This window comes from Thermobia domestica, chromosome 6, assembly GCF_964235325.1.
Source record: "Thermobia domestica chromosome 6, izTheDome1.hap1.1, whole genome shotgun sequence".
NCBI lineage: Eukaryota > Metazoa > Arthropoda > Insecta > Zygentoma > Lepismatidae > Thermobia > Thermobia domestica.
Genome location: NC_137459.1, coordinates 196,757,979 through 196,770,531, shown reverse-complemented (window position 1 = coordinate 196,770,531; position 12,553 = coordinate 196,757,979). Strand labels below are relative to the sequence as shown.

Below are 12,553 nucleotides of genomic sequence, written 5' to 3'. Positions count from 1 at the left end.
ATCTTCAAGCACTAAAGGAGAATCTTTATCCATGTATCGTTTGGCATACCCAGTTTGCCCACCAATTTCCTTCAAAATATTTTGACTAATTCGCCTAGATGTTGAATGACCTGGTGCGATTCGAACCCAATTAGTTCCATCCTTGCTGCGTTCCTCCGCTCCGATATCTGCTCTTTTTGATGAAGACGATTTAGCGTTGCTGCTAACGCTCCTGGTGCACCATTATCTGCTTCGCCTTGAACTTCTGTGTCAACAGTCTAGAACATTGAATCTGAATTCTTTATCGGCTTCGTACACAGCGACTAGGATGAGCCCTTGTCCTTCCCATACCTCTTGCAACGCGACTGGTCACGTTCAAGGCACTGTGTCACATTGTGAACCACAAGTTTCTTATTCGTCAATCTGCACTGGTAGAATATACAGGACAATAATTATCGTCCCTGCTATCACTAATAATGACGGAATTCACATCTTCACAGTCATTTTCAGATTCCGATAGTTATATGTTCTGGAGTTCTGCTATAATTTCTGCCTCTGTAAGGCCATTCTGCGGAAGATAGGACGACTTCATCGTTTGGCTAATACCGTAACACGTAACAGATGGATTTGTTTAGTTAACTTGGTGTAGTTTCGTGGCGTGCTCCAAAGCTCAACTACTGAACAATCAAAAACCTTCAGCCCAACCTGCTGGAAAACAAGTGAAATGAATACTCTTCAACGTGTATACGAACTTTCTTTCATATTGCCGACAGAAAGAAAATATATTGCTGTAGTAGTTACAGTATGGCTGCGCTTAGACAAGTTACCTGAAATAAACGTTGGAAATCATCCAAAGCTTCATTGTTTACTGACAAATACCAAATTACAAGGCAGATCATTTTACTAAACCGGCAGAATAAAGAGGAGTGTGTAAAAAGGGTAACCCGTCAATTGACGCCTGTCCGTTCCCAATGGTAAATCCTTATTTTTTATTTTTTTATTTTTTTTTTCAAAAGTATTAAACAGTAATATTAAATATACACCATCACGAAAAATCTTAGAAGAAATAAATAAAAGTTTAAAAAAAAAAAAAAAAAACAACTTCAAAACGATATACCAAAATCGATTGCAAATAACACGAAGTAAAAAAAAAATCGAAACCGTCAATCGACGGATCTCCGTCCTTCTAATGTTAAACACAACAATGTGTTGTTAACTATGTGCTCTTGAGGTTTAGGAAAATCCGTTTTTGTTATATTATAGAGTATCTAGTACAGAGAACCGTTAATGTTGTAATTGTTGAAAGAATATAAAAATAGCTAACAGTAAAATTTTAATCTGATTGTGTATGTTCAAAGTTAACGATAGCATTACTAATCATTCGCAGAAAGGAAATTTTGTACATGTATAGTTCACTCAGGAAACTAATGGTACAAATTTAAGTCAGTGTAAATGAAACCCAGTGAATGAAATGTATTTGTTTTCATAATTTACTTGCCACGTACATATATTAATAAATAATATCAAAGATTCAGTTAGTCATACTTTTCCTACTTTTTGATCAGAAATAACTATAAGTAAGTAATATTTTAATGGAATTCACGCTACTTTTTTGTTGAAACACACTGGTTGACTTTGATTCCAGCTGCAGAAAGGGTTATAACTAGAGTTAGGATTTTTAAGTGGGCACTTGGTTTATTTTAGAGCGCAAACGAGCTCTCTGATAGTACCCGAAGTGTCAAATGTTGCTTCTAATTTGGAATAGAGACATCTTTTTTAGCCAGTTTTCTAATACTTGCGCCATCTGAGAAGTTTCTGAAGTTGTTTCAAAAAGAGGAGCCACTAATTTATGTACTTCATGAAGAACTTGAACCCTTGACAAGAAGTTGGTTAGATCGCTTCGTAAACGGTTGTGAGTATAGTTCTACGTCTGTTGAAAAACTTGTTCAGGCAAAATTCCAAGTTCATTTCAACAGTTACCGTACATAACAGAACTGGAGTAGGATCAAAATTAAGGGAAAGGTGGCTCAGTGGCAGAGCGGTCATCTCTGGTGCATCCCGTCCCTGGTTCGGTCCCAGTTGACAGCGAGTGAATTTTGTGGTGGGCAAATACAGTTTTCGTGAATCTGCTTGGGGTTCTCCACTTTCTTCATTCCACCATTTCATTTATCATTATTACAGTTTCCTTTAGTCTTGATACATAATCATGGAACGTTAAACTAAAAGAAAGAAAGAAAAGCTGAAAAATCTGTTTTCGTGCACGGAATGAGAAGATTTTAATAGAAGACCATATACCATGGTTTTTAATAGTACCATTGACCAATCATTGTTTGAAAGGCAGTTTAAGTTTTGATAATTTACGTGGAACATTACCTTCTACTGCCATTACTTCACTGAAATGAGTGGAAGATAGTCCAAAGTGAAAAAATTACAGTTTTCAGAAAGGTTAAAGAACGTAGAATACTCAAATGAGGAGGCAGCATAAAAAGTTCCTTATGCGCTTCCAGAAGGAAATTTAGCCAGAATTGATAACTTCCGGGCAAGCGTAAAAGTTAATAAACAATATACAAATTATGGAATCACTTAATGTTCATTGGAAAAGGAGTCCAAGTTTGTAACTCTGTGTAAATAGGATGTATACTAGTTATCCCTCTGCTTACTCCCGCTTTTTGACTAAAAAATCCCGCTTTCTCTATTTTAATCATTACAAGTGCTTGAACCGTTGTAATATACATATTATAGAATTTCTGTTATATTGTACATGTAATGTAATAAAACATCCGTACTTTGCGTACTCGGATATTGCATTACGAAAATTTACTACTAATACATTAGATTTTGCAATTGTTTTACGTTCAAAGTTAGTAAAGTATAATAATCAGCATTAGTACCTTTGCATATTAAAAGGAAAGAAAGAAAGAAAAAAAAAAAAAAAGAGCATGAAAAGTTGATTGTTGCTTTTTTCTTTTATCGAACTTAACATTGGTGATATAAAAAGTGGCGCATGAAATGACATACTGCATGAGTGTAAAGGCTCGACTACAGTTCAATTAAAATCAAGAGATCAGTATTTAAACTTTGTCCCAAAACAATCTGTTTCTGGAAGGTACTTCACCCTTGAATACAGATCTAATTGCAGAATTTCTCATCGGCCTCAATTTTCATGTGAAATTTGTTTTTGTATATGCTTGCTGCAGCTTACATAAATACACATAGTTATGTGTATTTTTCATTAGGATATGATCTCGCAACAACAGTTCCTAAGGTAGTGTGTTTAAAATCGGTGTTGGCACACAAAGAAATCATAGGGGAGGCGGTGACGCTCTTGGCAAGTACGCTTACTTCTGGTGCAGGGGTCGCAGATTCGATCCCCGTTTGCACCATATTTTTTAATACTACTAAACCGTGAGTTTCGTAGCTCATATTTGGAAGTCCCGTCTTATATGGCCGAGAGACGGAAGGAGGTTAAAACTGCAAAATTAAATTAAAGAAATCAAAGCAATGAGCAACGTAGAAGTAAATAAAGGTGAAGAAAGATTTAAAAATATTTCGTTTCCGATTTTCTGCGAAATTTTACCTCAGGAATGTCGTGTCGTAATGTCCAGCAATAGTTAAACATTCTTGCACTCCATTTGCCTTGATAATGCATTTCCATTTGAAAAATATTCTAGTGAAAGCGTTCACCATGTTCGTCACTAATGTCACCAAGGTTATCTGGGAAGTCCAAATGATCGTTCAGAAAATACAGTTTGACATGTTACACATGTTTCATACACATTTGCTTATTTTTGTATTTTCATTATACAGTACCCTAAATGTGCGTTCACATTATGCAGTTTAACGGGCTTTAATTCAAAGATCTACTGTGTATGTCTCGGAATCGCCTCTAGCGGAGAGGCAAGTGTCATAAATTGTCAGGTAAACAGTGGTTACCGTTTTCATTGTGATTTTACTTAAAGTGTGGTATGACATTTCATATGCATGTAGGAAGTTAATTTATGTGTGCTGACTCAGTACTGTAAATTTGCTTTTACTATTAAGTGTTCTGCTTCGTATTCAGAACACATTTTTCTTGAAGTAATTGAGATAATGCAAATTTCATTTCCAGAGCCGAGTTCTTTCTACAATTGGAGTTACACGAGGTTTTGGTGACCATGATTTAAAGGCTCTGAATTCAAACATTCCAATAAAACCATTCCTTTCATCACAGCCAGAAGTAAGTGTTTTTTAACTATATTTTAAGTGGTCTGTTATCTTGAAGTAGAGGTGTAAGTGTTTCTTTTATTAATCGTACTTTATTCAGTTCAGTTGAAATACGTCAGGTGTTTAAGACATAATAATAATCTCTCTTTTCTCTCTTACCTTCGCATGTATTAGTACATGAAATAGTTTAAGTTTTTGATTTTGCGAGAGTTCCGTAGGCCGTTTCCAGAGTCCAGACAGCTACCTAGGCCAGAGGCGGAAGATTGCGTAGGTTTAATTGGAAAAGGGAAAATGAATAAAATATATTTCTGATTGCAGAAAATGAGCTTTGAACACATCATGACCCTAGTTTCTCTCACATATTGAAAGGTTTTGTTCATTATATTGAGGATCGGATGTGTGAGAAATTGTAACTAAGGAGAGAAAGGAAGAGGTCGAAATTAACATAGGATACTCTGCTCCGAAGTACAAGTTTTTCCTTCAACCTTTAAGTTATTACGCCAGGGTAATAGTCTGAATATTTCAATAATGAAAGCTATGAAATCATAATACACTGTTCAAAACAATTTGGGAAGAATACAAAATTTCAAGAGTGACCTAAAAAATTGTGCAAAAATAGTTTGTATGTATTTGATAGTTGGTGCCTGAGCCGATATAGTGTTCTAATGGGGTACATAGTTACGGCCACCGATATACGTCCCCTACCCATACCCTTTGTAAGAAATAGTACGTAGAGCTCCATCCTGGCTAAGCTGTAATCATACGGGACATTGAGGTGAGAGAGCCGGCTTCGATTCCCGGCGAAGGCTCATGCGGTTCTGATCCCACGTAAAGTTGTAGGTCCACATCTCATATAGCTTCGCTGCTGAAAGGTACGCTAAACTCAAAATCAAACTAACAGAAGCAGCACCTTCACAAGCACAATCACAAGTAACCATAAAAGTATTTCCAGTACGAGCTGAGAGACAAGGTTGTTACATTTTTTCTTGAAGATTAGTGGATATCATATGTTTTTCTCCTAGAAAAAGCAATTGAGAAAGATATCGTACGCGGTAATTTCGTGCTGAAAAAATAATCGAAGAAAAATGTTAAATAAACCTGTTCTTATCAACAAAATTGAAATAGGAGGAAAGTTCAAAAATCAACACGAATCAGTCTTAGGTTTTTTTTTAAAAGTTAGTACTTATCTACACTATTATTAAAATATATATATATATATATATATATATATATATATATATATATATATATATATATATATATATATATATATATCAAAGTGAGTTATTCATCAACGCTCAGGTCAGCACATCAGGACTATAAGAAATGCATAAATAGTTTATAACCTTTGACGAGGATTCATTATTTCCTATTAATCTAGTCACAATAAGAAATTATATTTTAAATACTCTAAGTATTCAGATGATGTTAAATTGTGTAGGAGATATAATGTTGCATGATCTACATTTAAACGATAGTATATTGAGTAATGACGTGTGTGTCCTTATACGTTGTTAAATGCTCTTTCATTGTATTGACAATCAGTTTATTAATATTTATTGTAGTTTTCATACTAAGAATCATACAGCACTAAAACAGTGTTTAACCTTAAACGTTGGTAAACCAGTGTCGCACACGAGACTTGTGAAAATTATCTTCTCATTTTCAAAACGAGAGTTGGCCACACTAGTTTTAAGGTGAAGAAAAGTAAAGTTAGGAGTGATTGGTGAGGGCTTGTGTGACGGAAGTTGAACATAGATCAACAAATACTCTTTAAAAAGTTGGTATGTTTATCGTTGAAATATTTTCCACAAACCATATTCTTTTCGTGCGAAAAACGGGACACTTCTAATAATTATACAATAAAATAAAAGTATCACGTATTACTTTAGCTGTATGTAAAGTGTACAAGAGCGATCGTAATCTAACGTATCACACAAAGAAGAAATAAAATATATCAATATATTAATGCAAAAATAAATGAGGCAAACTATTTTTAAATAAGGAATTGTGTAAAAACTTCCGATTCATCTGTTGAACACGAACATTTTGAACAAAGAAAGAAATCTAGTTGAACAAGTCGGTCACAAGTACTATAAAATATGTAATCTGCGAAAATAAAAAAAATATAAAAAGTATGAAGTAGTATCTTACCTAGAAAAGCGCTACTCTTATCTAGGTCAGAATCGTCTGTTTACTAATCTGATATTTCCACTACAATTCTCCTTAAGTTATTGAAAACAGACTGAAGATCTCTGTAATTGTCCTTAACATTGATTTTGCTAAATGCACTGGTACGGGTTCGCCTTTCAAATTTTGAGATGCTACCATCTGTTTCAGTTATGACCACATCTTTTCAATTGTGTTAAGTATGCAATGATATGGTAGTAATTTTAAAACAGCATTCTCATATGATGCTGCCAACTCATCAATTGCGTACATTTTTCTTTTTCCGTTCCCTGGCAATTGTTCGTCAATAATTTGGAGAAAAACGGGTATTATTGGGATCGGGCTAGATATAACGATATCGTGCGTTCGCATATAATTAACAATGGTATCTTTTCTCCACGAAGAATTGGGCTTCGAATTTATTATACGACATGGTATGGGGCATTATCCAAAACTATAACTGATGGCTAATCTAAGTATTTTAGTATGGAATTTTAAGACCAGTGCTCGAAAATTTTCTGAGTTTATTGTTGTATGATAATTGCTATAGCATCAGATATTTTCTTGTGAGTTATAAATAAAGCATCATTCACGAAACCAAATCAGCCACCACAATGCATAATAACCATCCTTTCCCGTTTCTTAAAGTTGCAACTAGGCAGCTTTCGGAATCGTCGCGCCAATATTTCATTTGGCATGTGTTTCTATCGTACCAAGTTTCGTCTAGGTACAGGTCGGTATCCCGCCTAACGGTGGGCTTTAAGTTTTTTTTTTTCTTTCTTTCTTTTTTTTTTTTTCCTTTCCAAATAACGGTATCTCCAAGCAATATCTTCATTGGACTCACATTTTGCACTTTTTCTTGACATTAAATTATACGAAAACTCCATACTGTGTAATATTCGGCACAATGTTCTGATGGCTCATCTAAGATTCATAGTTACTCTCGCACATAATTTAAGACCGCGTTCATGTTGTAGGTGACACTATTTTCTTATAGTATTCATATACCATATGTCCAGCACAGTGGCGGCGGTTGGACGTTAAAAGTGGGGGGGCAAGACATGATCTTAACAATTGTATATCAATGTTAGATTTCCTGGTTGTTTCTAACAATGATTGATGAAAGGTTGCATAACTAATGGGATACTATCTTTTTCACTTAAATGCCGTATATCGTATTTCTGTTTTATTAAGTAAATTCGTAAGAGCAATACAGGTAGGTACTACCCCTTTATACTCTTAAACAACGAAAGTGTAAGAAGAGATTTGATTCCTTGCTCATGAATATCTTACAATTCTGTCTGGAAAATTGTGTGATCAGGTTATTTAATAACAAATTTGCAAAACAAATAAACAGAAAGGATAATATAAACCATAGTAATGAATAATGATGCTTGTTTTGCAGAAGTTATATTAAAACTGGGAATTAATTAACAACTTATACTTTTAATTCCACACATGCCATTAAATGAATGTTTTTACTCTTAGAAAATGAAATACAGTAAGTACTGCAAGCATATGCTATGACATTTAAGGAAATATGCAATTGCAATATTAATTGCTTTGAATTGCAATTAAAACGCAATTTCTGTAGCTTTCTTAACTCCACGGGAAGACAAATATCCAATACGTACTCACGCAACGGCAAATAACATATGGCACCATTTTTTCCTATGAAACAGTAATACATACAAAACCTTTACCAGGGTGTCCACATTCTTGTAAATAAGTGAAAGTCAGGGAAAGATCAGGGAAGTAAAAATGTGTCAAGTGAAGTCAGGGAAAAATCGATTTAGGTCCACTGTTCAATTACTGAATTTATGAAATAGGGTTGATTTCTTTACTGTTACTGGATGCAAAATATAGTGTTCTCTGATATAGTTGTTGAAACTAATTTTCTGCGAAAAACACATATCTCACTGCATCCTGGCATATTTGCTCAAAAGAGTACACGCTGTTCTAGAAGAATTGCATGGTGCCAAGAGGGTATCTGAACAAGTGGCTGAGAACGCGAAGAAATATTATCTCCAGCTCACAGTAAAATTTCAGACTGAAGAATTTAAAAAACATTCTAATGAAATCATAGCCAATGATAGAGATGGTATTGGACTTGATGAGTTTTTTACTTGTCTTAGTAAATGGGAAGAGCTTCGTTGACTTATGGTGAGTTATGAAATTGTGTTTTATCTTCTTTCACGGAAACGCATTTTTTGAAAGTGGTTTCACAATAAATAAAATTCTCATTGTTGACAACTTACAAGAAGAATCTGGGTGGCTCAACGGATCATATATGATTCTGTGATGAGAATATGTGGATAATCAGGTTTAATAATTACAAGAGGTATGATAAATTCAGTGAGAAGTTCAATGAGACAATACCATGTGTATCTGGAAAAGAAAAGAGAAATAAATGCTGGAGACGAGAAGAGGAGAGAGAAATGGAAGACTCAGCAACAACTAAAGAAGCTGGAGGAAGAAAGAAAAAAAAAAAAGAAAATTAAACTGCGGAGACAACAAGAAGGATATTCAGATCAATGAGAAGAAAACTATGCGAGAAAAGATGAAAACAAATTTCTAAATGTGTTGCATTTAACAACTGCACCAGCAAAAGTATGTGTATCTGTGTGTATTTTTTTAATAATCAGTAAAATCATGTATGAACTGTTTATTACTATAGGCAATATTATAATGCTGTGTAATTGGTATTATAATGTGTAAGCATATAATGTGTATTTTTTTTCATATCTTAAGAACTCTGTATACTGCACACTTTCGTTTGTAACTTTACATTTTGTGTAATATGTAGGCCTAATCAATATCGGTCTAATGCATATGTTTGTAAATTAACATTCATTTGGAAAGAAAAATGTAAAAAGAAAGAAACAGAAGCGGAAGAGAACAAGGCCAACTATGGGGAGTGTGGAGGCTGGAGTTTCTTTCTTTTTTCTATATTTTAAAGTTATTCAGGGGTCAGGGAAATTCCCAGGAACTTTCGTCATGGAAAGTCAAGGAAAAGTCAGAGATCTTTTCTCCAAATTGGGTGGACACTCTGTTTACATTTCCAAATGAAATTATATAAATTAAGGCGTCTCCTCAAAAAAGTGGGGGGCAACTGCCCCCTCTTGCACCCCCTAATCGCCGCCCATGGTCCATCAAATCACGAGTAAAATAATCTATTTTGTCGAACGGTAACGACTTTCTGTTCATGCTTCATTGAAGTTTGATAAACACTATGATCTGGAATTTGTAAATTTTTATTGTGAGTACAATCCGTGTAGCGTTTATTAGTTAGTTAGTTTCATAACATTTTTACTGGTTAAAACTCCATCGTTTCGAATAACTTCACGCAAAAAGTTTTGTACATTTCGCGCTATAAGCACGCTTTGCTTCTTCAGTTTTGCTCCACTTCCAAGTACATAATCCATTTGGCCAGAAGGACCAGATTGCCGATCATCTGATTCCGTCGAATTACTTATCTAATGCCGAAAGAAATTAGAGCTTTCAACCAGCGAGAAAATACTAAGACACCAGCACAGTACAACCACTTTTAACAAAATATCTAGGAAAAGTAGCGAACTCGAATTTACCAACTGACGACTATTGACAATATTAATGTTATCTAATATAAATAAAATAGAGTTTGTTTGTTTGTGTGTCTGTCGAGAGTTAGCAAATTTTGGTCACGGATACCTTGGTCGAGGCCCCAGACCAAGACGAAGCGTTTACATATATATATATGAACGTTTATCGGGACATTTAAAAGTAGTAGAAAATGACCGATATTAGTGTCAAATTCATAGTTTTTGCGGTCGCTGAAACCAATGGTGAAACTTCATTAGCGATGTCTTTAAAATTCAGCTACCATTGTATGCTGGTCGGGGGTCATCTGCGGGGAAGAGGGGTGCCGAGACGTGTAAAAATAATCAAAAATGACAATATTAGTATCAAATCCATACTTTTCGCGGTCGCTGAGATGAATGGTGATACTTCCACAGGCGTTGACTTCCAAATACAGCCCCCATGCGAAGAATGGGTATTTTCAGCTGGTAAACAATAAATTGGAACGTTCTATAAGGAACGAAGTTTCTTATGAAAGTAGTTTAAGCAAAGATTCTCACTTCCGTCTTTTCGTTTCTTTAATTTTCAAAATAGTAGAACCAATCATCTTTGTGTGTGCTTACTTTTAATTTTCTCCATTATTTGTTATATATAGCTTCAAAGAATTCATGTTTAAAATTACAAGTATGTAATTCATTTTACTATTGTTTGTAAACTGCGGAAAACTATAGAAATGAGGGGGAAAACGGAAATAACTACTGCTTGCCCTAAGTCTAATATAAATAAAATAAAGAGTTCGTTTGTTTGTGTGTGTGTCTGCCTATGTGCGACCTGGGGACCAGGGAAGTGGATCGAGAGTTACCAAATTTGGGTCACGGGTACCTTGGTCCAGGCCCCAGACCAAGACGAAGCGTTTTTTTCAAAATTCGAACCAAGGAGTCTCAGGGGGGGGGGGGGGCGTGTAAAAGTAGTAGAAAATGGCCGATATTAGTGTGGAATTCATAGTTTTCGCGGTCGCTGTGATCAATGGTGAAACTTCAATCGCATCACTCCATTCGGCTGCAGACCGGGATTCACCGGGGAGGGGGTTTACCGAGATGTATAAAAATAATCCAAAATGACCGATATCAGTGTCAAAATCCATATTTTTTGCGGTCGCCGAGATGAATGGTGATACTCCAGGGTATCTACTGGTACTGGAAATACTGGAAATATACTGTAATTTTGATTCACATACTGGAAAAATCATGAAACTGGTAATTTGTCAATAATATATATATATATATATATATATATTGTAATTATTTAAATAGTCATAGAAACAATTTTGTTTCCATTGAGATTGTAATACATTTTGTAATTATACATTTAAAGCAATGAGTGGAGTGGAGAGCTGTGAGGGGAGTTTGGAGGCTCTTTAAAAATGTTAAAAAGAATTATTTGTATTTCAAAAAATCAACGCTAACTAAATTTATTAAAAATAAAATATTATTTTGATGGTAAAACAATTACAAATCTGAAATCATCAACAGTGTGGTTATTCCTAAAGAACTTTTTAAAAATGATTGCATTAGGTAAAGAAATTTTGCTGATAGTTACACCGAATATACTGGAATTTTGAAAATGAAAGTCAGTAGACACCCTGTACTCCAACAGGTACTGACTTCCAAATACAGCCCCTATGCGAAGGATGGGTATTTCAGCTAGTTGTAATATAAAGCACCGAAAGTAAGTCTCTTGTAGGAATTGAGAATAAATATTTACCTTTGTACAGGGAATGTGCTTTCTTTCCACCGTCGCTGTAAAGACAAGAGGATCCTTTAAAATAAATCAGATCCTTTGTTGGGCCCATTTTCTCGTATTGATCTTCTACGGATAACAAATAAAATGTCACTTTATCGAAACTTTCGAATACGAACGTAATGCAAGTTGCGGTCTAGATTGAACTGAAAATTCAGTTTGTTCTTTTGCGTGTCCTTATACTGCGATCTAGAATGAAAACCAAACAAGGAGGAAAAAAGTCTTTCGTTTAGAAATTGGCAGCGTCGACTCTTTCGCGAACTCCTTCCAGTGAAGTTTACGGTTGCTAAGCCATAAGAATTAGAGGAAGGATTGTTAATTTATTCCTGACTTCAAGAATTTATGACCACATCCGAATCCTACACGGTGTTTATGCAAATAACAAAGCAGATACGAGTAATTGTATAAGTATGAATAGATTGATACAAACATGTGCATAAGAGCACCTGTCCTCTAGAAAGGTGTGTGTGGTCTCCTTGAACTGCTAACAGCTCCCTCGTTGTTATGTGGTTAGCGTACTCGTGTTTGGCGTAGGTGACCCAGGTTCGATTCCCGGTGGGAGTTCATGCAGTTGGGTTCCCTGTAGGTCCACGTTTCGTATAGCTTCATTGCTGAAAAGAAGGCTAAACTCCAATCCAATCCAATTGAACTACTAACACCACACTGCACACCTGTTTGACGTGAACTGAATGCAGTTGTGGATAGCATCCTGGGGGAATCTTCGCAAGTCCTTCAGGAAGGCCATCCGCACTGCGTTTTCCCAGGGCATCCCACACGTATTCTATTTAATTAAGGGTCCGGGGAATAAGAGGGTCATTCCATCGTCACAATGCCCTCTTGCTGC

At 35.3% G+C, this 12,553-nt stretch overlaps 1 protein-coding gene across 1 annotated transcript in view; it reads left to right on the top strand.

Moving 5' to 3' along the window:
- The window catches only part of LOC145688387 (protein phosphatase 1H), a 54,495-nt gene that overhangs the window by 30,777 nt on the left and 11,165 nt on the right, over positions 1-12,553 (top strand). Inside the window, exon 6 of the mRNA XM_081762558.1 lies at positions 4,088-4,195. Within this exon, the coding sequence (XP_081618684.1) occupies positions 4,088-4,195 (108 nt within the window). The remainder of the gene's footprint in view (positions 1-4,087; positions 4,196-12,553) is intronic.